The sequence below is a fragment of the Lagopus muta genome, chromosome 6 (genome assembly GCF_023343835.1).
Source record: "Lagopus muta isolate bLagMut1 chromosome 6, bLagMut1 primary, whole genome shotgun sequence".
Lineage (NCBI taxonomy): Eukaryota > Metazoa > Chordata > Aves > Galliformes > Phasianidae > Lagopus > Lagopus muta.
Genome location: NC_064438.1, coordinates 27,264,137 through 27,291,324, shown reverse-complemented (window position 1 = coordinate 27,291,324; position 27,188 = coordinate 27,264,137). Strand labels below are relative to the sequence as shown.

The 27,188-nt window shown below is 42.9% G+C and overlaps 3 protein-coding genes across 3 annotated transcripts; all 3 read right to left on the bottom strand.

The window, feature by feature from the left end:
• Positions 1-1,595: 1,595 nt before the first annotated feature.
• LOC125695412 (synaptojanin 2 binding protein) lies at positions 1,596-10,270 on the bottom strand. The gene is made up of 4 exons (XM_048949793.1): positions 10,028-10,270; positions 6,016-6,152; positions 4,405-4,500; positions 1,596-3,537 (listed from the first exon to the last, which is right to left on the bottom strand). The coding sequence occupies exons 1-4, from the start codon at positions 10,092-10,094 to the stop codon at positions 3,397-3,399; spliced, it is 441 nt and encodes a 146-aa protein (XP_048805750.1). The 5' UTR covers positions 10,095-10,270; the 3' UTR covers positions 1,596-3,396.
• A 97-nt stretch (positions 10,271-10,367) lies between these two features.
• Positions 10,368-16,371, bottom strand: LOC125695028 (disintegrin and metalloproteinase domain-containing protein 21-like). Its single transcript, XM_048949032.1, has one exon. It carries the CDS (start codon positions 14,025-14,027, stop codon positions 11,835-11,837), a length of 2,193 nt encoding a protein of 730 aa, XP_048804989.1. The 5' UTR covers positions 14,028-16,371; the 3' UTR covers positions 10,368-11,834.
• A 2,080-nt stretch (positions 16,372-18,451) lies between these two features.
• On the bottom strand, positions 18,452-26,858 carry MED6 (mediator complex subunit 6). Its single transcript, XM_048949033.1, has 8 exons — positions 26,724-26,858; positions 25,001-25,160; positions 23,836-23,927; positions 21,697-21,779; positions 20,894-21,002; positions 20,327-20,442; positions 19,535-19,562; positions 18,452-18,944 (listed from the first exon to the last, which is right to left on the bottom strand). The coding sequence occupies exons 1-8, from the start codon at positions 26,743-26,745 to the stop codon at positions 18,814-18,816; spliced, it is 741 nt and encodes a 246-aa protein (XP_048804990.1). The 5' UTR covers positions 26,746-26,858; the 3' UTR covers positions 18,452-18,813.
• Between the last annotated feature and the right edge of the window lie 330 nt (positions 26,859-27,188).

Sequence of the window (27,188 nt, the reverse complement as noted above, 5' to 3'; positions counted from 1 at the left end):
GATTTAGAAGTCAAAACTCAAATGGCAATTAACACAAATTTCTAGCGTCACAGAGTGATCAAACTACTGCTTTTTTGGTATATAAAATGAAAAGAAGTGAATTTCTCTATGTGGCAATGGCATTTGTACTGTGATCTACAGGTTCTGTACTGCACTTCAGAAAACAAAAGAATATGGGGAAAAGAGTCTACCATTTCTAAGAGATTTGTAGAAGTTATTTCATACAAACCAGTTCTTACAAGTTGGCTGAAAATCCTAATGGGTTCCGTTGGCTTAATTTCTTAGAAGTGATATGTGAAAAGTAAAACAATGACAAAACACAAGCCCTCTCACAGGGAAAAAAACATCAGTTATTAGAGGGCTCTTTCATAACACCTAACACGCCAGTTGCTGGAATCTGAAGGCAAACTGAGGTAAGATATCTTTTCCTCTCATATGCTCCCTTTCAGTTTGTTTAGTTAAGAAGTGCCAGAAGCAGCGCATCTTCCTACCTTCAAATCAAGCCTGGCTTCTCTTTCTCACTGTTATGCCTAAGTCAAATATACGTCACTAGTGTATATAGTTCAGGAAACCTGGTGAGACATAAATGCCTGGAATATACAGGAAGCCAATTAAATGAAGTGGATTGGTCTTTACACTATGTATATGAAAACTCAGGCCTCAGCAGGTCAGTAAGTTCACCATAAGGGAGGGAATTGAAGAAAATGACAAAGAAACAGGGATTGAAGAGTTTCAGCTGTTCTAAGTGTTCTTAGCATTCTCTCTCATTTTTTGCATGTACACCCTGTCATCATTAGCTTTTTTCTTTTCATTTAATTCATTTCTTCAGTCATGACAGAAAATTTTATACACAGTGTTCAGAATAGAGACAAAACTCAAGGCTACAGGAACTGAGAGGAGAAAGAAACTGTGGAAAGCACAGAAAGTTTAGGTGGTACAGCCTAGTTGCTGAGGTACAGAAATACGTGCCACAGCTCACAGGGCTGTTTGACATTAAGGTGTTCTTTTCAATAAATGGGACATGATGTGGTCAGGGATTGGAATGCGGATCGTTTGGTGGTACCCACATACATTTTTGAAGAAGGCAGAGAAAGTTAGTCCTGAGGGTTAGACTGGTTAAATAAAAGCCACTATTCTGGAAAAGAATACTTCTGGAAAAGCCACCAAGTTAATGCCATGGTATTAAAATAATTCAAATAATTGTGGAAAAGGAATTCAAAGGAATAGCATGCACCAGAAGGCTTTTAGCTGCTCAGTAAGCCACATGAATTATTTGGGCACAAGAGATAAGCCCCCCAACCCCTCCCACATAATTTAATAAATTGCCTGCAGAACAGATGGCAATCATACCTGAAGAGCACAAAACAATAAAAATATAAAAGGCTGTGTTTTATCTGCTGACTTCAATGGTAAAAGAGCAAATAACCTCCTCCTTAACTCCTCATTTTCCTCAGCTTGCTCCACACTCCTGTCTTGCAGCGACATGAGACTCACTCCAGGGCTAAGAGAAAGTATGTCTCCGAGACTTTCTCTTGCTCTCTGCACCTTTATTTTCACAGTTGGAATAACAGCATCAAGCTGCAGTTGCCCTCTTTAATACATGCAGGCTCTACATGGACACCACAGCCAAACATTCAGAGCAGGTCACGGACAGGCACAATGCTTCTTGCTGCATCTGCGAAAATCCATCCCTCACACAGTCCAACATAGTTGGTGCGCAGGCCAACTGCATGCATCAGCCCATCAAACTCCCATGCATCAAGTCTGTTCCTAAGGTTCACCAAGAACGTAGGGAAAATTCCTCCTGCTTTCTCCTCTCTTTACACAGAGCAGTTTACATGCCAGGCTAAGATTTCACACGGCCCAATTGATCTGAACCTCTGTGGTGATTGAGGAACATCATGCATAACAACACACCGCTTTCACTTCTTGTGGATGGCAAGACTACAGCCTTGTGCAAACACACAATTCCAAATGCATCGTCAATGTCCTGCTAAAATAACGAAGAGGAGAGAAAAGTAAAGCACTGAGACACCAGTTTTTCTTTGTTTGAATATATATATTGCATATATGATTTTTCTTTGATCATCATACAGACCAGATCATGCAGTGTGCTTTTCTTTTACAAAAATAACAACAAGAAAAAAACATTCTTTCTTGGAGACAAGAGAAACAAGTCTTACTCTACAGAGTCCAGGTCAGCTGGGGCATTTAAAACTATTCCAATCACAGTGAGAAGATGAGTCTCTGAAGGTAAGCTCAGTAACATATTTTCCAGAGAAAGAACCTGCCCCTCAGCTGTATTTGCTAAACCTTACCCTGTCTCACACTCACCACCCTATCTCCTCAGCCTGAGCATCAGATCAGTCTTCACAGCAAGTCATAGCCAGGACGATCCCAGACTACTCTCAGCTTTCCCTCTTTCAATCACTGTAAGATTTTCTGACTGCAGAAAGCAAGTTAGCTGCTACAGAAAAGCAGTATTCCCCCTACAGAAAAAAAACTCACAACAGAAACTTTTCACCCAAAAGATGCAGATTTCCATCAGCTTGAAGGATGGAGGTGCTACTGCTTCATTACTACTTGAAAGACTTCTGCAGCTTCAGCATGATCATATCTCTTGCCATTACTTATTCTTGTGTTTCAATTGTCCGCACATCTCTCTCTGCTGCACCAGCAATTTGTGGAAAGCATCCTCTTACAACTTGGATTCAAAATTGGACAGTATTCTGACAACAAAAGTCTTTCTCTAGCAGTGGACTGTCTTCTGTATTTCCAGAACTGGTAGAATACCTCACCAGTTCTGTACATTAGTGTTAAATCAGCAGTTATACCGAGGATTTTACCTGTGAAACTGTAGATCAGACTTTATACATTTTTCTTAAGGCATTTATTTAGTACAACAACAAGAACAAAAGCCAACAGAAAAAAATAAGATAGCCTCTGCATTATTTCTCTTTATTCATGGTTCAGGTATGGATCATTAGTTCCAAGAGAAATTCAGTGGGAACAAGGCAAAGCCTCTAGTAAGAGTATTTGATTTAAACCCGTCCCACCCACCCTCCCAACCTCTTTATAAAGAATCACATCCTAAAACATGGAATAGATGTGTGTTTGAAAGTTCATGGTGCAAATGGAAGGAGATGGCTAAAAACTTCTCATATGAGTTAAAGACAACACAACAGCCATCCCACTTAATACATGAACACAGTCATCTCCTTTCCCCTGCTCCTTTCTGCTTACTCTGCAATAAATCAATATATAAAGAACACCAGCAGCAACTTTACGGTAGACAATGATCCTCTTTGACATCAGTCTGAGACAAGATCGTTAATCTCTATCTTTAAATTACATCATAGCTGTAAAATACGCAGTGATCTCCAAAGCGTGTACTCTTCACATCCGGTGTCGATACCTCAATAAGATCCAGACTGCTGCTGCAGCGAGTGCCAGGCCTGGAACAAGAATGGCTGCTAGGGGAAGCCCACCTGAGTCTCCACCACCTCGATGACCCGCTGGGCCATTTTCTGGCTTCAACTACAAGGAAGAACAAAGCATTCGTGTCAGAGAGCCCACTGCAGCCTGCGCTTCTGTGTCAGGACCAGCTGGCTCTGTAAGGACATGCAAGACGGCTTCCCCAGCTGCCTGTGCGCACACGGGAGGGTTAGAACAGCTTCAGGTGGACTGAGCTTTACTACAGTACCCAGACATTAGCAGGCACCTCTCCCTTCAGTAGTTTCTTCTGCTTTTCCCATCTGCCAGATACAAAGTTCCAGAATATTTACTCCTTCATTAAGGGAGTAGGAAAGGGGTCTCATCTCACCACCTCCCACCAGCATGCTTCAAGCTGACCAGTATCTTCTTCATCAACTTCAATGCTTGCCAGGGATATTCAAGTGGCAGCAGCAGATTAAGGATTCCTCCCTTTTTATGTCCAAAACAGTGCCAATACATTTACAGTACTGCAGCAAACGTTCCTTTGTGCTGGGTACACACACACCTCACCACTAACATGAACTCTAGAACAGGGAAGTTTTGTCTCCAGTTAGATTTTGGCTTCTGAAAGCAAACTGGAGAACCTGAGATTCTGCCTTCACAGGCAAACCTTGGCCTCTGAGAAAGGAGATCTGCGAGAAAACACAGCATAGTGCAGCAAAAAGAAAGACCCAGGGACTCCTCCAACCTCAGCACTTCACTAATACACTGATAAACAAGTAATCCAAGGCATGGACACAGCACTCATTGACTAAGGGAGGCCACTGGTCAGACAAATTCTTTATATGCATAACTTACACTGGGCACCTGGACACTGCATTTTTCTGCTTCATAAAAGGGAGAAGTAACAAGCAGAGAAACCAGTCTAAATTGAGCCAGAAACAAGCCTAGGAAGCAGGTTAAACATACCCTGTGCTGAATTTTCAGAGACACATCATAGCCTGCATTTTTGAACAGTTCCACAGCATCCATGTGTCGCAAATTCTTCAAGTCTCTGCCATTGATCTAGCAAAAAAAAAAAAGAAAAGAAAAAAAAAAAAAAAAAAAGAAAAGAAAAGAAAAGGAGAACCAACTGCTAAAGGGCGTGGATAGGAGATAGGAGATAAAAATCTTCCTCTTCCACATAATTCTGCCACTGAGGGCATGCATGAAACACAACAGATACCAACACCAATATTCATCCATTCATACTACAAATGCATTTTAAGATTGGGAGATAACATGAGAAACTTCAAGACAAAAGATTGAGGTGTTGAAAAAAATACTGCCTAGTAAAAAAAAAAACAGGCCAAAAGACAACAGCTGTGTCAATGGCAGCTTCTTATGTTGTAGCTTTACTGAAAATAAATCAAAGGTGTAACTGTGATAGCTAATGAAAATAAAAGAGCAGTGACAGCAAAGTTATTATTACTGTTAAGAGAGCATCCTTCCCACGTTGGATCCTCTACTGGTATGTTTTTGAAATGTTTTCTTTGGAAGACTGATGAAAACATAAATTTAAAAGCATAATGATGTTAAAAAATAAAAGACACACATGTTGGCATCCCCTTTGAAATGCTAGGATTTCTCTTTAATTTCTCACAGCAGAAGGTTTTATAGCCTGTTTTATTTCATTCACTAAATAATGATACTCATCCCATTTTTTCCTCACTGTTTCATCACCATTACCTCTAATTGCATCCCTTGAGATCACACCCAATTCCCTCTCTCTCTTGACACCCAGACTCCCCAAACACACGTACAAACATATTAAACTGTCAAGAAAATAACAGATGGTATCCTGTGGTTTAATTTAATGTCATTTTCTGGATCAGTAACAGGCTCTAACGAGTACAAGGCATTCAATTCATTTACAGGGACTAAAAAGTTCACATATGGAACATAATTAAGTATAAAATAAAACTAAAGAGTACTCAAAGATCATATATCACACTAGGAGAAGCTTCACTCATTGCTTTTGAAAGCGTATTGTATGACTGAGAATAGTTCCAAGAACTGGGGGGACTCAAAGTCAGATACTTTAAAGCATTTATCTGAAAGAAGGAACAGTCTGTATTACTCCTGATGAGTTGCAGTGGAGTTCTACAGACTAGAAGCGTTATGACCTAAAAATCCTCCTGAGCAGAAGGATTGGTAGTCACAGAATACTAGTGAAAAAAAACGTAGAGGTGGAAGACCAATTCTTTTATTTATATGTGTGTAAACAATGATCCTCTGTGAGCATCAGAAGGCATGACAAAGTCTAAAATGTCAGGGAGGCAAGTTACAGAGGAAATAGAAATGCAGCACCAAGAAGCATCTCTGAGAACAAATTGGGAGGGCTGAAGAGATGGACCCATGCGTAGAGGCACTCATCTCCCTGGTGCTCAGAGCTCTCCCTCATCCCCACAATGGTTTCTCCACAGCTCTGCATCAATTGCATTAATCACATCCTTCCTCCTCTGGTGGCAAACCTGCATGTCCTATCCCATCACTGAACACAGTACCTCAAGATCACACAGGACAGAAGAAAGGGCTTACCGCCAGAATTTTATCTCCTTCTTGTAATCGGCCATCGAGGTGAGCTGGCCCATCCTTTTTGATCCGGCTGACATAGATGCTGCTGTCATTAGAAATGACCTGCTGATCTGTACCACCAACAATGTTGAAGCCCAGCCCTAAGGTAAGCCAGAGAGAAAGCTGGTAAGAAAACACTCTAAGCTCCAGGCATTCTTGCTGCTGTTGGGAAGTGTGCCCACCCACACTGTCCTGTTAGCTCCACCACACTGAAATTCACAGCACGCAAATCAGTACCGTCCTTCCCAACCATCTTTGTCTAAAGAAGACAATTAGTTCTTCAATGCAGAGGAGAGACTCTGAGTGCTTCATTCTGCAAAGCGTCAGCTGAGAAATACTGCAGAGCACATCTTCACTTCTAGGATGTCAGCTCAGCCCTCAGCAGGAATTCACCTCTTCAGCGCAGAATGAAAGGAAACAGAAGCATTCTGCATTTCACAGGAGGCTGCAGCAAAACCTTGGAGCAAAAAGGAATCACCCCTCACAAGTTTCAGGAGTTGAGAGTCAGAGTTAGGGAAGGCAAGGAGCACCAGTCCCTGTCTACAGATGAGAAAATGCGCACGAGGAGCCATGCTGCCAGCCTGAGGACAGCTCAACAGCTCCCATCTGCACCTACAGGGCTGGGACTGGCAGCCTTTCCCTCCAAGAGTCACAGCAGGTCAGACACAGCTTGTTCAGATTTTATGTATTCATTTTGTTCTGTTTCAGGAGTTCAAAACATGACAGGAAACAAAAGTTCCAGGAATTAAAGTAAAACAAAAAGAAATACACATTATGTAGAACTGATGTCCACACTTTTGTTTTGTGTGGTTCTTTAAAACAAGTCTTGTATACAGAAAACTGGCTGGACCCAACAGCTGGATTCAAGCACAATTAAAGACTAAGTCTTCTGGTTTCCTCAAAATCCAGAAGAACAAACTGAATTCAGCATCTAGAAAACCACATTCTGTACTGCACATGAGGCTGAGCTTCCCTGTCAAGAGTAAAATACGTTAAGGGATGGGTAAGATTCCTAAAAGGAGACTTGTGGTGAAAAAAAAAGAAATACAGTATATCAAAGTAAATTGAGGAAAAAACAAAACAAATAAACAAAGAAAAAACCACTTTATTTCTCTGATATAACGCAGTCATTCAAACCCTACTGTCAAGGACAGCTGAAGGCAAATTCTTTCCACATTCAGCCAGGCTGGTTTGTTTTTCCTTTCTCTCTCTTGTTCTCCCAAAGTTGGGACTTCAAATACTGGGAAGTGGAGTAGAAAGTGAAAGGGAAAAAACACATCATGCCTGCTGGGAAACAGTATTTTTAATTAGTCACGAGGGACCAAAGGTTGCATGACATGAGTCACGGCGTAAGCGTGCATCCACAGCTAGGAAGCAGAGAAATATTAACAGTGACCTTGACACCTGTGCTGTTTTGTTTTGCTCCCTCCTATTCCTGGCAGCTTCAGACAAATGAGGAAGAAGATGGGAGGAACAATAGAGTGACGAAACGCTGACTTTTCAGCTGGAGTAATATTTATTACAAGGAGCACTTGAGCACAACTGCACACTCTTCAATGGGAATTAAAAAACAAAAAGTACAAACATCCACAATTATTTGCCATGAAGCTTCAGGGAAATCAATACTATAGAAAATGAGAGTTTTAATCAATGTTTATTAAAAAAACAGAAAGAAGGAATCTAGCTTTCAGAAAATAATGATTCTCTCTCTGTTTTGATATGTCTGTATATATATATTTAAAAAACAACACAATATGAACAAAAATATATTTTACAATTTTTCACCCGTGGTTACCAAAACAACCTAAAGCCATTGTTTGCATCAGCAGGGACAAGACAAAGAAAGAACAGAGCTCTGTGAGGCAGCAATGCGTGTCACCGAGTTAAAGACCCGCAGGACTCACTGCAGGGCTTTTTCTCCTCTGCACTTAAACTTCCAGCCTGGCTAAAAATACCTTCTTTGCCTTCCCTTCAGCTTTTTTGCTGTTCTCCTCCTTCCAGCTTATGTATTAAGAGACTGAGTATAACCAGGAGAAAGAGAGGAAGGGGAAAAAGAGAGCATGCGGCATTAAGCTCCTCACCTATAAGAGGCAAGAAATGCAATGATCAAGCTTTAACAGAAGATGTGGGTGTACCTTCTGAACTTTCCATGCCTCCTTTACCCCCTAAAAACATAAAAATTCCCTCTAACAATATTCAAAAACAACCCATGATTTATAGGATCTTTAGATACTGAAGAATACAAACTACAAATTGAATCTGCAAAGTTATTTAGTTTTTCATTAAACCAGACTTCTCCTCCTCCCTTCAGCTTAATAAATCAGAAGGAAATATGAAAGAGACTTATACAAACAGTTTTGCTTCTATAAATATGTTCAGCCCCTCAGAAACTTCTGCCAGAGATGTTTATCATCAGTTATATTCTAGAAAACTAGACGCTCAAAACTCAGATTAGAGAGATTGTAGGATTACGCTCTGCTTCACAGGCTTGTTGCTTCAACAGAAATGAATGACAAGTGATTCAAGATCACAAGGGGCTGCATAAAAAACAGACGGCTCATCCTACTGACTGCACAGGTGCTGCTCACAGGAATCAGATCTACATTCCAGTAGCCATGGTGAAGACCTCTCAACTCTGTCCTTCAACACCCTTTTCCTGCCCCTCAAGATTTTAAGTGAAATGTTTCCAAACGCATGGAAGGAACTTCAAGACAGAACTTCATTTTTGTTGGTTGAGGCTCACAACCACACCAGCACAGCTGCACTGGTCTCAGAGCAGTCACTCCTCCTACAGCCACAAGGCACAGGGTGCCTGCTCATGGTGGGGCCAAGTCTGATCCTGCAGATCACTACCAGGAGACCAGAAGCAGCACAGAAGTGGAGTTCCTCTTGCAAAGGGTCTGCCATGATCCTAACTGCCTGCAGGTATCCAACCCCACTGCTCAGACCAGTCTGCCAGAAGTTCTCTGAGGCAGGAGGATGGGGGAAACCACAATATCTGTTATGTGTTATCTCATGGCCACGGGATGAGCAGGGGAGGCCATCTACCTCCCCAGGGTCAGTCAGAATGGCTCTAGCTGTGAAGATGTCAGTGCTGCAGCTCACGGTGAGGCACAAGGCAAAGCTGGCCCGTGGCCATGTGCTACAGCCGAGCCGGTTTCATTCACCCCTGTTTTAATTAAAGGCCTCATACATCAAAGCTCTGCCTTCAGAAGTTCCCCAGAGTTTGCGACGCTTCAGATCCAGGATTTCGCTTCAGTTCGGGGCGTTTGCCCCTAACTTTTTGCACCACTGACAATGCTGCTTTAGTGCTGTAACTGAGCCAAGCAAGCGTCTAAAGGCCTGGTCACCGCCACGGGACCGACACAGGGAAAAGCAAAGCCAAACAACACCTCCCAGCCTTCCCCATCCCCCTTCCCTCACAGAAAGCTCAGCACCACCCCAGCCGAACTCAGAGCTCCGTTTCGGCCTCCGCGAGCTGCCTTTACGAGGTACCGCAGCCCACAAGCCGTAGGAACGCCCCTGGTTCTGGGCGCTCAGCAGCGCTGCAGGGCAGCACACCTGTCGCTTCACTGGACAGCACGAGCAGCCGCGCAGACCTCCTGAAAGTCGCCTCGCTTCCAGCCAAGAAGCCGACGGCGTTTCTCCGCGCTGTTATCGCGGAAGACCAAGTCCGACGGCGTCGCCTCCCGCTCACACAGCTCGCAGTCCCCTTCCGGAGCAACGTGCTCGGCACGGCGCCGCCGGCACAGCCCCGGCGCCGCGCTGCCCGGCCGGGGCTCGGCAGGACGCCGCTCCCGCAGGGCTCGGGGCACCCCCCCGCCCCTCGGCGGCACCTCCGACGCCGGGGCCGCGTCCCCCTTCTCCCCCTTCCCCCCCTCCCCATCCACGGAAGGGGCGGCCGAGGTGCCGGCCCGCTCTCCCCCCCCCCCGCCTCGGCGCGGCCCCACGCGGAGCGCGGCCGCCCCGGCCTCACCTGAAGGTCCCCGGGTGAGCCGGATCACCTCCTCGGAAACGCCGCCGCCCGCCACGCTGCCGTTCATGCTGCAGCCTGAAGGTGAAGTCGGCTGGCGAGGCAACCGCTTTCGTTTCCTCGGCCGCCGGCGCAGGGCCGCGCCGCGGAGCGCTGGGAGTTGTAGTCCGCCCGGGAAGGGACGGGCCGGGCCCGGCAGCCGCCGCAGCCCGCGAGCGGCCCGCGTCTGGCAGTGCCTCGCGCCCGCCGCGGGGCTCGCTGAGGGCGCACGAGCTGGTGCGGCTGGACGGCCCCGGGGCGGGCGGGCTGGGGGTGGCGGTTAGCTCTGCCCGCGTCCGTTTAAAGCGTTAAAAAAAGGCAGTTAACGGTTTGCTGACAATCAGCAACAGCAACGATTGTTCAGCTAGCAGACAAGTGAATTGTTTTACGGCCTTTCCTACAGAAATGCCCCTCCTTCAGAATAAAATTCTCACTGTTAAAATACAGCGTCTTCTTTCTGCTGCGTTAGAGGAGAGTTCTAGACATTGCTTTAATGCACATAATAAAGCACTGAACGGTGTTCCCAGATCCCTCATGCTTTCTCATAAATGACACGTTTTACATCTTATTAAAAGAAATCACAGAATCACAGAATTGTAGGGGTTGGAAGGGACCTCCAGAGATCATGGAGTCCAACCCCCCTGCCAAAGCAGGTTCCCTACACCAGGTTGCACAGGTAGGCATCCAGGCAGGTCTTGAACATCTCCAGAGAAGGAGACTCCACCACCTCCCTGGGCAGCCTGTTCCAGTGCTCCGTCACCCTCACTGTAAAGAAGTTCTTGCGCATGTTTGTGCGGAACTTCCTATGCTGCAGTTTCTGGCCATTTCCCCTTGTCCTGTCTCCACTCACCACTGAAAAGAGTCCGGCCTCGCCATTCTGCCCCCCACACCTTAGATATTTATAGACCTGGATCAGGTCCCCTCTCAGTCTCCTTTTCTCAAGGCTGAACAGACCCAGTTCACTCAGCCTTTCCTCATAGGGGAGATGCTCCAGGCCCTTCACCATCTTCGTGGCCCTCCGCTGGACTCTTTCCAAGAGATCCCTGTCTTTTTTGTACTGGGGAGCCCAGAACTGGAAGCAGTACTCCAGATGAGGTCTTACCAGGGCAGAGTAGAGGGGGAGGATCACCTCCTTTGACCTGCTGGCCACGCTCTTTTTAATGCACCCCAGTAAGCCATTGGCCTTTTTGGCCACAAGGGCACAAAATGCTTCTGTGCGACACGTTGTAGAGCTTTGGCAGCATATTTGCTAACAGTCCCCAAAGCAATCACAGAGTAAAACAAGAGAAAGGCACCGAGGTAGGCAGATATAAAGCATCTGTCAAATAGCACAGGAGTTGTGAGGGTGGGAGAGCTGCAGAACAGCCCTATTTTAGAAGTGCACTGAACTTGTGGAGCCTCATAGATTGCTTGTTCTTGCAGCAGTAAAATCCACAGCACTTCTCTGGAGGACCCAGCAGTACATACACTGCATACTCACCGCTCACTGAGCGCTTCATTTTTAAGAACCCAAGGTACAAACCGAGAGCAGCGTACCTTATTGCCTGCATTTATTAACTTAAAATAAACAGAGATAACATTTAATCTGTTTCACAATGCTGTATTGGATTATAACAACTCAGAATGTGTTGAATTATTTCAATAAGGTATCAGCGGGCTCTGCTGACTTCCTTAGGAGATTTTGTTAGGAGCATCCAAAGCCAGAGCTTTGTTGGTCTTTGCGAAGTGCACGGTAGTAGATTTTGTCTCAGCAGTAGGTGTTATATAGCAACTACTGGCATTTGCAGTATTTGAAACAACCACTAACTCCTTCTGTGGAATCAGGCCTTATCCTCATAAACCATTCCCCTATTTCCTTTTTATAATATATGACAAGAATAACTCCGAGAACAACAGGAAAAACAAGGCCAACTACTCCTATTCTTGACCTCTGAAAAAGCTGCTTGGATGGAGGGGGCCCGCTGTCGATGCTACCTCCAAATCCTTCCCGCTCACAATATGGAGGAGCCCAACCATACTCGCAGTGACAGTTCCTAAGATTGTTACACACTCCTCTGTTATGGCACTTTGTTATGTTACAATCATAATTCAGCACTGAAATATCGGTACATGTCCTGTCAATACAAATCTTGTTGCTGCCACACCTCGTGCCATCTTCCACAGCCCCCAAGTCAGCTACAGGCATCCCTGTGTGATAGTCAAGACCCCAACACTTTTTACCTCTGGCAGGGGTTTGGATGACTGTTATGTGGTTCTGCAAAGAGGGCAACTTGGGTATGTTTTCACACTGTAGCCTACCACATAAGGCATCCTCAACACTGCACTTAGTAAAATGAATACCGTTACGAATACCACAATTTCCAAAACGGTCACCTCGACTATTCACTTCTTTGAAGCAATCTAAAGGAGCGGGCCTGGCTTGTTTGCCAAAAAGATGCTTGCATTGTTTACTGTGGGAAGAACATTTTCCTTTGTAGCAATAGGCACCATCTTCGCAAGGGGCTCCATCTTGTACATACAGGTCTGGCTTGCACCAAGGGGAGGTCCCATTGCAGTACTCCGGCAGGTCGCAGTTACCGGTACGTGCTCTGCAGAGTGTTCCTGCTGGAAGGATCTGACAGCCCTTGCAACATTTTCCAGAAGCACAAACTGAACCTTCAGTCAGCGTGCAGTTAGGGTGACAACAAGGATCGTTTCTGCAGTCTGATTTTGAACCACAGTCGCACTGCTCTCCGCTTTCTACTATCTTATTCCCGCAGTATTCACGCTTCAGAGTGTAGTAGCTGCCAAGTGCTGGTGATTGACGCAGGCAGCTACCACCACTCCCAAGCAGATCAAAGTAGTCTTTGTAACTGCAGTCACTGAATGCGTCAGTGTCAGATTCACTTTCGTACATAATGCACCTCTTCCGCCTGCATTTACAGTGCCGTTCATCATGACGCATCCCAAGATTATGGCCCAGCTCATGGACAAATGTGACAATAAATGAAGACAGCCTCCTGTTGGTGAAGGAATCAACTGCTGCTGACCACTGCCTGTCACATATGGACCCCAGATATGCCAATCCCAGGCTTTTTCCAAAGCCCTGAAATGCAAATAAGTGAGCAACATCATGGCGCATCCGTGGATGTAGGTCTGTTTTTCGCCATTTGTTAAAGTCTGAAAGTGCCTTGTTTACAGAGTTAGTAATGTTTATAAGATTGCCTTTGGTCCAAATCTCCAGTCCCACAAGGAACAGTTGAACAGAAAGCTGGTCATACAGAGAATCTCCAATATTGACAACTTCGAGGACTTGCCTCAAGACTTTGGATTCATTCCTGTCTGACCTCACAAACCGCACGTTGTCCACGACCACTACTAACTTCACATACCTGGTATGTGTCCACCAGTCCTTCAGCATGTACTTCTCTTCTGTTCGTGGAGCCTGAAGCCAGGGCAGCACAGTCTTTTGGTACTGCAGCTCTGTGGGGGTCAGCCCGCACGTGGGGCCCATAGGGTCGCTGTCTGCCTCCATGCAGTAGAGCATGTGCTGAAAGGCTGGATCATCAGGGATGGGCTCGATCTCGTAGGTGCTGCCTTCCATCCAAAGCACTCCACGGAGGCCCCTGTCACAGGTGCCGAGGGCCACCAGGGAGCCGGGACTTCCCTGAACCTCACCTTGATAGAAGCAATTGTCCTGAACGTAGACATGCTCCTCCCGACGTGCCCCATCCTCGCCATAGGTGACCAAAGTGAAAGGCTGGGAGGCCAGGCCCTTCCTGGGCCGCAGGCGCAGGACCTGTGGCTTCCCCTGCACCTCCAGCCAGTAGGAGACAGTCAGGGGGTTGGTATCAGCCCGGGGGCTCAGCTGTCGTGGCACTGTCACCCACACACCGGTGACACGAAGCAGCCCAGGCTCATCATCAGGGGTGGTGGAGCACCCCACCAGGCCCAGCAGCACCACCAGCACCAGCAGCGTCTCCATGGTAACTGCACAGCGTTGCCCCGTGCTCTGTTTGTGAGGGGCCGGAGCTCGGAATGGAGGAGCCACTTTCAGGTCTAGAACTGCACCTTAAGTGCCTGCCCTTCCCTTGGGAGGTACCAGGGAAGATCAGCAACATGGCAGCCTCCTTTGCCTCCTCCATCAGGAAATGACACCCCACTGCCTAGAGGTACATCTTGGATGGCCACAAAGGCACCTCAAGACAGCCATCCCCTGCTCTATGAGTACAGGCGTAGGCTCTTGTGGAAGACTAAACAGAATTACTCCAAAACAAGCAAACTTACAGCTTTCTACAATCCTCATTCATCCTGCATAGACATAAGAACTCTGTGTGAGGAGGGGCCCCAGCTAAGTTTCATGCTCCTAGTCATCCACGTCTGCACTGAGTGAACAGATCATACAGTTAGACCACTGGAAAAAAAAAAATCTTAACATTTCAAACTGCTGCAGATAAGCAGGCAAACTATTTTCTAATCGTTTAGTATATGTATCACTATACAGTCAGGACCAGAAACTATGTGGTTCCATTATTATACTCACTGCAGGTTATTTGGGTGGGGGCGGAACATGTAAACAGTTTCACATTGTGTTGAACATCTCAAGCAAGCCCTCTGGCAGCAAGATTTCATAAAGAGAGATGACACTTTGTTCCGACTAACACTGCACTTTGTATTCTGATTAAGAATAAATGAGAGGGAGGTAGATTCCCATTGTATGACAATGAACAGGTTGGAATTAAAAAAAAAAAAAGACTGACCTTATAAAAGAGCAGAGAAGAAAGTTTGCATCAATCCATAGCTACTTCAGCAGCAGAAACATTTGTTTGGCAGCTGCAACTGGCCTTCTTTGTATGCAGCAGTGCTTTCAAACTTTTTTTTTCATGCAGTCATCCCCTAAAATTTTCAATGGAGGTACAAGCTCTTATGAAACTGAATCTTAGCAAGAGATTTGCTTTTCTCACTTACCTGCTGTGAGTCTTTATGAACACGTCACAAACTCACAGCAGTCTTGAGGACCACAGGTTGAAATCCACTGTCCTAACAGAAAGAAATGAAATTTCTGATTGTTGAGATGAATAGTACTACGTCATACCTCATTTCACTGGGAAGATTTCCTGTTACTACCCAGCCATCCATAACCCACATTATGCTGCAGAAGGACATTCATCAAATAACTGATCATTTGTTTGTCCTGTATATGAATACAGGACTAAAACAACACTTGATCCAAAATTTACGTATCTCTCCAAGGAAACATGGCAAACATGCACTGATTGTTCAAATGCCATGTAATTTTTTTTTTTTTTTTTTTTTTTTTAATTAGGGAAAGGTTATCGAAATACAAAGTATGGGTGCAGGTGGCAAAGAGAAATGAGTAAGCATAACGCATGGTCACATCTTACTTGGTAAAGAGCAGAAAAGACTGTGTTTGTGACACATTTCAGATACTGTTAACTTTAAATGGTGAAGGGAGATAGCAAGGCTCCCTCTCTTCCTGTAATCTGGCCAGATTTTTGCAGTGCATATGCATACATACATATCTGTTCATGTGGATATGTATGCAGACATGTGCATCTTCAGGCTATCAGGAGAATGTTTTTATTAGATTTTTAGGTCATCTTCAATTCCTTCATCCCTCTGATTTGGACTAAGAAAAGCCCTTTTAAAGTCTGAACAGTTATTAACTAAGAGCAAAAGTAAAGAAAAATGTATTTCCTTTGTACAACCAAATACCTCCAAAACGAAGTGACACTAAAAATTTTGGAACTGCTTATTTCCCTTTCATCTATAAGCTTTACAAATACGGAATGTCCTCTGAAGGACTTTGGACTTCAGTGCTCAGGCTCAGACTAAGAGATACCGTATAAACACCAGAGGGAAAAAAGACTTAGATTCTCATACACCAAGAAACATAACTGACTAAAAGATAACATTTTAGCAGCTACTTTGATTTTAGCAGTAATAACTGATATAATTACACTTGAGAAAGTAAATATCAAAGCTCATTTAACCAGTAAAGTTGTTTTAGAATATCTCGTCAGCAAATAATAGGATCAGACAAGATTCCAATTCCTCACTCCCTCATGCAGTAAGCCTTCAGCATTGAAAGATGGCTACTAAGAAATCAACACATTCATCGATAACATCTCCCATTGCTCTATAATATAATTTGTGCTTCCTACAGCTCTTGATATTTTTTGCAGAAGAGATCATTCTTCTTTGGGAAAAAAATAAAAAATAAAAAACAAAAAGGCTTACTGCATTCTACTTCACATTTTCATGCGTGGAAACTATTTTCTATCCTTTCAATAGCTTATATGCTGGCATTAACTCAAGCTGGATCAGAGCAGAAGACGATCCTTTTTAATGTCCTCAGTCTGACACTGACCAAAACCAGATGCATCTGCAGAAAGCAAAAACACTGTTAAGAGAGGCAAACACAAGGACAGTCCGCCCCCCTAAGTTTTACTCTCATCTCTAAATCAGGTCAAATTCTGAGCATGAAGTGCAGTGATTCATTTTAAATGTAACTCCATTCAGCTTCATTAACTTGTCCGTGTATTCTTACAATGCAAGACAGAACAAGGTATACTATTTACTTCACAGCACTCAATTTTATAAAGGGCCAATATTTTTCTTTCCCAGGAAAGTCTTGGTCTTACCAATGGCTTCATAAGAGACTTTTTTCCCCCCTCTTATTCATGTTATCGCCAATCTTCAAATCCTTTTCTTTGGCAGAATTGTTCCAGTATTTGTGCTGTACAACACACTGTACTGTAGGGGTAGCCCACTTAATGACAGATTTTGTGCTTGTACTAGCATCCACTTTTGACCATTTTTACATGCTTTCAACAGTAGACAAGGTATCCTTCCTATGCTAGTAATTTCAAATCTTTCTTTAATACACAAATATTTAGTCTCCCAAACTGAAATAAAACCCTAGATCTTCATTGCAGTGCAATCTAGTCATCTTTCTTAGCTAAGCTTTTCCAAATAGCTTATAGGTTCTAGTGATATGAATCACTGCATAGAGTTAAGCTGCCTTAACAGCCCCTTTTCAAGAACTTCATCTGAATATCAGAAATTCAGTGGGGAATCCTGAGGCTCCTCACCACTCATGCCTCCTTTCTACCATACAGGTGAGCAAGATGATGGTTTTGGCACTTCTCAAGCTCCTTCCTTTCAAAGGAATTTCTTTAATAGGAGAAGAAGCAAAACTTTTATTCTAAGCATATTCATGCTTCCTTGTAATTATTCAAGGTTAAACAATTAGCTCCAGCTTGTTTTGAGCATTCCAGAATAACTGCTCTCTCCATAGTTAATAGTTCACACTACCTTATTACCTGTTTCCATCAACATTTCAAGAAATAGCAGTTCAAATGCCACCCACATTATATAAAATGAAGGTAATACACACTTAAGTACACTGATGTATCAACAGCAAACAGCTCTTGGCTTATCTGTATTTGCTTTTACAGTTTTGGATTAAAGGGCAAAAATTCTTTCCACTGTTCAATAGCTATCCCATCAGAACTCTTCATTAGTTACTAAATCAGAAAACAAGGCTTCTCTTACAACTTCAAAATAAATCTGAGGAAACGATAGAAGTGTATCTTTGTCTTCCTTCCTATCTACATTCTATATCCTACGTACAGCTCTTTTTGTCACATCCTAGAGTTTACCTCAAGAAAGATGACAACAGTTGAGAAAAGAAAACAAGCTACTTTGTTTCGTTACTTTGACAAAAGCAAAAAACAACCCAATGGTCATTTCTTTGCAATGGGTGGCTTCTTATCTTTTTCTGCAGGGCAAAAAAAAAAACAAAGTTGTGTAAACAGCATGGCTAAATAAAGTGCTCTTTGCAATGTTCAACTGCTCTACCTCCTCAGGTCTAAAAGGCAGATGGTGGTAAAATGCAGCAAAAAGGTGCTAGAAGCACAGAGGAAGAGATGTGTAACTGATATACTTGGGAGACAGCAAGGAAAGAAAGGAGAAACATAAACAGCTTCACTCTAATAGTGCAACATTAGGACATTCTAGCTTATTTTATGCAACAAGAAATCCCCCTCAACACTAACTTTTTAATCATAAAACATTAAAAGCTAAACCATTAAGTAAAAGAAACATCCAAGAACCCTCACAGACTGAGAACAGTTTGACACCTAATTACGTGGACTTGAGTCTTCAGTTATCAAATTTCTGATGCGCGTTCCAAGCATACTAAAGGCACGGCAATTTACAGCAAACAGCCTAAACTCTTTAGGCAAACCTGCCTTCCTCAAAATAGCCCATAACATATTTCAACATTCAAACAAAACAAAATTGCTGCTTGCACCTATGGTATTAATTGCTACTAAAGAAGAAAAGCATTCTAGCAATCAGGATTTTATTAACTGAGACATAAGGTGAATTGTTTGTTACTGTTGTATTAAAGGGGTTTTTTTTTGTTTGTTTACATAGCAAACCAAGACACAAGGAATGCAAGGGTTTGTAGATTTCAGGAGGCTGCAAAATACATCTCTGTAAAAATCGTTCCCAGAAGCCAATATTCAAAATAAGATGAAAACTGAAAACACCTTACTTAAGGCAGCTCACATCCTGCCATTAACATTTTCGTAACAGATTTCTACAGAAAAAGCTGTTACAGGGACTTGAATTCCTGAAATGTCACAGTCTCGGTTGAAGAGCGTAAATATGAAGGATGGGAGTTGGAATCTGCTGTTTTCCAGGTATTGACTAATCCAGACTTCATGCATCGACTTCACCCTTCACTGTAGTCTCATCCGTTTTTCAGGTGGTCCTTTAGCAGCAGCACTCTGCTGAGCATTCTTTACAGTCTCTTTCTCCTCTGTCTTGACAGCTTCAGGGGCTGGTTCTGGCTCCTTCTTTATTTGATCCACTTAAGAAGTAACAGCAAAACAGAGTTAAACCTCCTATTTTTATTCCCAAAATATTTTTCCGAGTGTTTAGAAAATATTGATTTCAAAAGGATAAAATTAGTTTCAAAGGTTTAAGAACTAAGGAATAAATTCATGCCTATACAAGTTAAAAAAAAAAATAAAAATGGAGTGGATGAAAAGATCTAGTTTATGCTTTTCCTGCTTTGAAGTTGCTTCAGATCAACTAAAAGCCTTCACACGCTTTCCTGAGCAACTTGCCAAAGTCACTAGGATGCTGGACTGACCAAATTATTCCTTTCCTCTTTTACCTTTTCCCCGTCTGCTGCTTTCAAAGACTATTTCTTGCATTTGGACCTTCAGATAACATAGCTCTTACAGATGGAAAGGGCAGGACATCTTCCAGACAGGGAGCAGAATACGCATTTTTCCTATTCCTTTCTTTCTATCTTCTGTACTCTTTTATTTGCACAATTCAACAATGCCAGAAGAATCCCTAACCACCTCAGTGGCAACAGTAAGAAGCTCATAGGGCAACAGGAAGACTTTACTACACATCACATTTTTTTTAGATCTTGTATTAGAGATTTACCTGGAATGGGCTTTTCTCCAGGCTTTTGCTGTGGGGGAGGAAAAAACAACACATCAGTGGAAATGAAGTCTTAATGCTTGACCCTTCCTACTATTCACTTAAGAATGTACACCAAGCTATGCTGTTACACGCATGAGTTGAAGGAAGAAGGGAAGGCTGTTGAACAGATCACTAAATACACTTAAAACAAAATCCAACTTTTGAACATCAAGCTTTAATTTTTTTTAACATCCAGTTTTTCCTCAGACAGCTGAAAAGGACTAAATGAGAAAATGCTCAGCCAGTCCTCAATATCTGAGGAGCAGTTTCCTGAGTTGCTGTAGAAATTATTTTCATTACTCTCAACCAGAAGACACAATGGTACAAAGAACTATTAGAGATTATCAGAGGTAATCACAACAACCTCACAGAATGCTGAGAATTTCCACACTAATTAATGAGCACCCAGAACAATGGGGTAACCAGAACACAATAGTTGTGGTGATCTGATTCAGCTCACAAAACAGGAAACTGTAAGCACCAGCAAAGTCAGATAGCTGACATTTACAGATCCTCTACAAATAGATAAGGAACTGGTGCAATGCAATTTGCCCTCATCGTTTTGCCAAGGTCTTAACTCCTGCAATTACTGAGGGGATTCCCACACTCAAACCAAAGCTTTCCATTTCAAACTTATTACTTGTATTATCATTGTAGAAAGCACAGAAGATTCCCACTGTGAGTTTCAGCTGTTTATGACTGCCTTAAGTTCTGACTAAGTTACAATAATACTGTGGCTTATAGCTGTCATACCTGAACAAATTTGGGTGGAAACTTTTGTCTTAGGTCTAGAAGCAAAGCATCTACCCGATGTCTTTGAAAAATAGAACTTGGTTCTTCTTTCTTCTTCGCTTTTGGCTTAGCTTTCTCTGCAGGTACAAAAATGTAAGAGGAAGCTAATGAAAAGTTTTGTTCTTTCCGATGTGCAGCTTTCCGATGTGCAGCTTTCCGATGTACACAAAGTTGGAATGCAACTCTCCTCTTAACCTCAGCCCCATTTTCTCTTCCGCTTGTTGGGGTTTTTTTGTGGAAGACAGGTTAAGAATAATTTTATACCTCAAAACAAAGTGTACTTTGGTCACCAGTAGGTTGAAGTTGGGTCCATTGTGTTGACACATAGCTTACCATTTTATTTCTTATTCATGTCTCACTGTCTATCCCCATCAGCAAGATTCTTTGCACTGGCAGAGAGCACCAACTTACTCCTCAGACAGAACATCTCCACACCATCACTGTGTGCTGCCTCAAGCTTTTACCTCCCACCCTGCCTATACTATCTTCTCTTTCTCTCAAGAGACAAGGAGCAACTAAGAATCATACCTCGTTCTTCCTGGTCTTTGAAATGCCACCAATAGCCTTTTGATGGGTGATAGCGACAATAGGACATAGCTTCTTCAAAAGCAGACTGAATTCCATGTACAGCAGTGAGCTTTTAGAACAAAGTAACATAAGTCAGTGTTCAGAATTTAAGGAGAAAGTACAGTACAAGTTTTTGTAAGCAATGATTTTAAGATTAGCATTCTATATTCATTTATGCTATGAAAGAGTCCTGGGACAGCTAGTTTTGGACTAAGAATGTAATTTCTTGCAAAGGATCTCATAAAACCAAGGTTTTTTCTTTTCCTACATTGACAGAGCAAAAGCTTGCATAAAAGCAGTTTATAAGATCAGTAGAAACAAAAAACTCAGGAGTTCAATTTAAAGAGAAATCCATATTAATTTAAAAAGAGAAGTTTCATTAAAAGAAATACCACATTACCATAGTATGAACATTTCAAAGCTGAATGTTTAATTACTGTTTCATATGTATTTATCACTTAATTTCTCTTTTGATTATTTGAACCTTGTGTTCTGACAGTTGTCAACCTTCAGTTATTCTGATCCCTTAATTCTTGAGGTATGCATCCTACTTCTTGGGCCATGCTGTACTCTGCCAGGATCTTCCATTTCCATGTGGAATACAGACCATATTAACTGGTAGCATTTCTATTAAGCCCGTGCATGCTATGCATACACATAGCATACTACTACAGTGAAAAAAAGTTTGAAAAGCCTGAGGAACTACAGAAAATAAAAGCAGATACAAACTGTTTACACATATATAAAATGTTCAGAACACTTACAACTCTGGAGTTAATGACAGACCCTAAGTCGGGTGCCTGATAAATCACTCCAGCAATAATATAGTAGTCAGCCAAAGGAATAACTGTGGGGAGGAGAAAAAAAAAAAAAAAAAAAAGAAAGATAGGCATGATCAATTTAAAGTTCTGGCTAAAGACTCCATATTTTCTGCTGAATTTCTGTAGTAAAAATAGAAACTGCAATCCTTCTGATCAACAAGCTGTGTCTTTTTACGTCTTTCCTTACAGGTGTTTTATTTGTACTCTATTCGTCTAAGGGGAAAAGCCCCAAGGTCTGCTTTACAGAGAGGAAAGCATCAGACTTAGGTCTTTCTCTATTGCAAGCAAATAACTGATCTTAGCAGAGTTGGCATTTTCAGAGCTATGCAGCAGAAATCAAGTGAACTGCAAGTGGAAATAGTTCCATCAGTTGTTCCCGCTATCAGTAATCAAAAGATCATTTGTCTGTAGTCTGTTCTCTCCAACCTTAGCCAAATTTCCCAAGCCCAATGGCAGTGAGCATGCACAAAGCACGCTTTCCTAAATTCATAACATTCTGCCAAAAAAAAAAAAAAAAAAAAAGCCTTCCAAAGCCATTTGTTAAATCAGGTTTGGGAACAACTTCTACTGACTGATTGAAAATACCTGTTTGTTAGGCCTGCAGTGCAGAAAAACATCACAATTGTCTCCATAACATTCTATGGAACGGGCTTCAGTTTGGAAACTAACAACGCTGTCAGCTTCACATTCCCAAGACTCTGGTCTGTGCACTCATTTGCTCTGGTTCCTCCATCTGCTTTAACTCATTTTGTCTCAACCTTTCTACTGACAGGGCCCAATGCCTCCCGTATTTGCATTTTACGAAGCTTGGACACCAGCCTAAATTAACAGGCCAAGACAACTGGGGACACATCACAGCCAGTAAAAAGAACGAGGAGTTCCTTCTCAGATTTCCCTAGAAGCACAAAAAGACAGAACAGCAGCACTGCTGCCTCACAGCTTAACACACGTAACGTGGAAGCCAAACTCTACTCTTGATTTAAAAGGTGTCTAAGCACAAGATTTCGGTACGCTAGACATGAAACCTTTAACCAAGAAACAACTGGAAAATCCATTAAAGGTGGAATTATATGTGCTCTTTTTCAGTACAAAACTACGATATAAAGAGCCACTATCTGATACAAGCACATAAAAAGCATTGCTGGATAAGTCAAAGTCCTGTGCAACAGCAAAATGCACGTGCAGAGTCTGAGTTAGTAAACATAAAGTTAAAAAGTAACTAGCATTATCATGCTCTTCTTTTCTGCTTATTCTGAAATAACCTAAAATATTTTGCATGTATACAGAATAAAACTACTGAAATGTGATTGCTTTTTTTTCTTTTTTAATTAATCACACATGCACAACAAATTCAAGGTTAAAAAGGAATACTGAATCAGGTTGCACGCAAAGGGAAGAAAAAACAAAGGTATTTCACTTAGAACTTGTAAAGATCTAATGATTTCAATGATTTCACAGTACTCTGGTCTCAAAAGAACAAGGAAAACAAGATCGGTATCACCTCATGGTCATTTTTCAGATAGGTCTTCTTCCCTTACTGACAAGATGCTACTCAGTCTACCCAAACCACAGCTGAAGGTGGAAACAGCACGGAATTAAAAAATGACAGAAAAAGAACCATGAACGAGCTCTCTCCCTAATCAATGGAAATCACAGCTCACTCCCAATTGCATACTAGCTACTTCAGATGATTACCTGTAATTAAACTAAGCTCATCAGCTCCAAGCAAAGATATAATTAGCCTTACATTTAAATAATTAAAATGAAAAGTCCTAGAGAGCCAAACATATAAGATATTGCATGAATGCTACCACCACTTTCAGAATACACCGCAGGGCAGTACTTTCTCACTGCACTCATCACATTTCACCACCAGATGGCAGCCCCAGCTATGAGCTCACCAGAGGTCACTAGTGACAAAATACCCCCACCACAACTCCAACACAAAGCCTCATAACCTTCCACCTAAATTTAGGATGAAGGCAGAAAAGGGGAGTCAGAAGTATTCAAGCAAATGAGGAATACAGAAAAGAGATTAACCGGTCAGCCTTCTCAACAGCGGCAAGAACTAAATGGCCTCACCTTGTGTTGGAGATTGCCTTTGCTGCTTTCGGATAATGAAGAGAATGGGCTCTTGAGCGTGAAGGAGGATGTACTCCACTCCAACCATCTGGCTGAAACAGAAACAATCTGAATAATTATCTTTCTCAAAGCAAAATCTGTGGGATGTGAAGAGATATCAAGGGCCTAGCACTATAGCAATAATGTTCTCAAGCTTTCTATAATCATTTCTCAAGCTATTTCTAAATGAAGACATAGGATTTCATAGCACTTCCTGATCTAGCTGTCAAAACCCACACACGCACCTGCATATAACCTATACCTGCATATACAAACGATGCTGCAACAATCTGGCACATCTAAACTGGACACAGTAGCAGTCAAACAGCAAGGGAAACAACACAATCTATTAGCATAAAGATGCCATTTAAACACAGAAAAAGGATCAGTGTATGATGTGACTATCTGCATATCTCATTTGAAAGCCCCTCTACAACCACATCCAAACACAAGTGGCTTTACCAATGAACATTCAGCTCAGTTTGCACATTCCTTATTATACTGTAGAGTCTTCAAATAGTCCTCCAACATCTCACTTGTGCTCAGTGCAGCAGATGGGAAACTGCAGAGAAAGTTAACCTGCACATGCTGCCATCTCATTACACAACCATCTGTGACCAGTTTATTTACAACGTCCCATAATTTCATCTTCCATACTAAAAAGCCAGCTCCTAACAGGAGTTATGTACTAATTATGGCATGCAGCCAGTGTGATTTAGAATCACGGACTACTTACGAACACAAAAGTATCCCCTAACATAAACCCTACTGACTGTAGGAAAAAAACCATTTAAAGCCATTACCATCACCGAGCTTCTGTTGAGCTGGGAAGACGAAAGTCAGCAGCTTTTCTAATTAGAAACATCTAAAAGGTGATTTACAAGAATCGCTGCATGTAGCTAGAATGCTTCAAAATCAACACTCCTTGAGACAGCGTTGAAGGAAGTAGAAAGCAACTAAATATAAAAAAGTAAAAATTAAAAAAAGGAAAGAAAGCTGGGCTCCCAGGCAAGTGGTGGGACTACAAAGCTCAGGAGAGAGAAGCAGAAGGTTTCCAGCATGCTTCCATTCAGTCATCAAAGATGGAGGGACACAGTGTACTAGTAGGAAGCGAACTGCAACTTACTTCAAGTGGTCCAGGGTCATCCGCTGCATTTTGACAACTTCATTATTACAAGTTCGGTCATAGAACGGGTTACTGCGCTCCGAGAAGTAGTCCAACACACTGCCATTGTTTAGTATTGGAATCCAGGCACTGTCAACCCAGGAAATTCCCAAGAGGTTATCTGGGAAGAGAAACCCTTCGTTGAGTACCAAGGCTACAACCATCACCAACAGTAAGCTGCCACCAGCTAATGATCACAGCAGGTGCAACACAGCCCTGTGCAAACCAATTCTAATTGTAAACACATTTTATAGAGTTCTGTTGTAGGTACACAGCAGAAATACATCTTAACTATGGTGTTTTTCTTTCCTTGACTCCTAGCTGTTGGTATACCTTTAACAGCTCAAGATGGGAGTCAGTAATCGGGATATTGCATAACAGCCTAATTATACTCATATAAGCCTAATTAATAGTATTATATAAGGCTTATTTGATGAACAAGAGTACTAGCTGAGTAGAGAGCACATGAAAGGCATAGTTCTTTTCAAAACACAAAAGTCAGGCAAGTTGAATTTATGTTACTACGTTAGAATCTGTTGCTGAAAAAAAAGAAGTTATTAACCTTACACTAAATCTGAGCCTGGTCATGTTTTAAACTGTTTATTTCTGAGAAAAAATAGTTTTGAAGTCCTAAACGACAGGACTGAAAACAAGACAAAAAGTTAGAGAGCCCTATTGACTAAAGCAAAGAGTTTTCTTCTGATAAAGCCAGTGAATAAATTACTGAGTGAAACAGAACAGCAGCATTGGTAACATTTCTAAGATGCTGTTATTACAATGCTGTTATTACAATAAGTCTCTCTGATATCACAGCAGCTGATACCAATGTGTTTCAAAGATACAGGTGAAATCTGTAACAAACAAACCCCCCCAGAAACGATGGAAAGAAAGATGCTATTTTGGGTATGTGTTTCTCAGCTGTCACGAACAAGAGATCCTACAGTAATTTGCCAAATTGCTTGTGGCAAATTACTTACTGCATACCTCAGTGGGTTTTACAGAAATCCGTCTATGCAAATGTTCACAATTACACACACTCAAAAAGAGCTTTTAAAAATGACATATGCTCTATTATATGCAAATCATTCCACACCAGGTACATCCCTCCAGATGTGGGAACATTTAAAAGTACGTCCTTGGCATTTTATTACCGAGCTGTAGCACAATTACATTCGTGAAGCACTCGAATAGCCAAAGTTACAGTCTGACCAAAGAAACCACTGGCAGCAATTGGTTCTACAGACAACAAATCCGCTACCACTGAAGATCCATGGGGTGCCCTGAAAAAGCACCACCTGCACCACGTAAGTGATGAGACGTCTCTGAAAACTCAGCTGAAATTCCCTTCTCACAGGAATCACTCTTCTACTTCCATGCACTAATATACCCCTCCTGAAAGCACACTCAGCACTCCGCTGCATTGTATTGTAGTTCTGTGACAGCTCTGCACGCTCAGGGTCGGACAGACACATCCCGAAACAACAGCTCACACCTAATCAACTGCTCCTCGGAGCAGCTGCTAAGAAGGTAACGCTGCCCGCTCTGTAAATATACACACTGACGGTATTCACAATCACCGATAAACCGGGGGGAGATAGAGCCGAGCAGCGCAGCCCGAGCCCGCCCCGCGCCCAAGCATCCCGCCTGCAGACCCAGCTCCCGCCCTAGCCCCTCCGCCCCGCACCTCGCACGTCCACCGCCGCCATGGTCCCGGCGCCGCCAGCCCGCCGAGCACCGGAAGTGGGGCAGAGCGGCGCCGGCACGCCAGCCGGAAGTCGAACGCCGCCACGGCGGGACGGCACGGCGCCGCGCAGAGCCGGCAGTCCGGGAGAGCGCCCCCTAGCGGCAGGGCCGGGCCTCCGCCTGCCCGGGCTCGGGCCTTAGGAGGGGCTTCGTGTTGAGGGGCGGCTCTTTAATGCTGTCAGTCTTTAATGGCACGGAACGTCAAAAATCAAAGCTCACCTTAATTTTCCTGCGCTCTCATTTCTGAGCCCTTGTTTTTGTTAGTGAGATCGTACATGCTTTTCCCCCATTCAATTCCGATATGTGCACACTGCAAACGATGGTTTATACCAAATCTCTAATCACACGGCAAGACCAGCTGAGGCACTGCTGGGAAGAACTGTTCATTTGGTAGCATTCTCACCTT

What these genes read in the sequence shown, in the direction of transcription:
- MED6 (XM_048949033.1), bottom strand. Translation starts at nt 26,745, where the DNA reads ATGGCGGCGGTGGACGTGCGAG. An exon ending in TTCCACCCAAATTTGTTCAG is followed by an intron (nt 19,563 to 20,326) that starts GTATGACAGCTA and finishes CCTCCCCCACAG; the next exon opens with CAAAAGCCTGGAGAAAAGCC. An exon ending in TGGAGAAAAGCCCATTCCAG is followed by an intron (nt 18,945 to 19,534) that starts GTAAATCTCTAA and finishes TTACTTCTTAAG; the next exon opens with TGGATCAAATAAAGAAGGAG.
- LOC125695028 (XM_048949032.1), bottom strand. Translation starts at nt 14,027, where the DNA reads ATGGAGACGCTGCTGGTGCTGGTGGTGCTGCTGGGCCTGGTGGGGTGC.
- LOC125695412 (XM_048949793.1), bottom strand. Translation starts at nt 10,094, where the DNA reads ATGAACGGCAGCGTGGCGGGCGGCGGCGTTTCCGAGGAGGTGATCCGG. An exon ending in AAGGAGATAAAATTCTGGCG is followed by an intron (nt 4,501 to 6,015) that starts GTAAGCCCTTTC and finishes TTTTTTTGCTAG; the next exon opens with ATCAATGGCAGAGACTTGAA. An exon ending in CTCTGAAAATTCAGCACAGG is followed by an intron (nt 3,538 to 4,404) that starts GTATGTTTAACC and finishes TCTTCCTTGTAG; the next exon opens with TTGAAGCCAGAAAATGGCCC.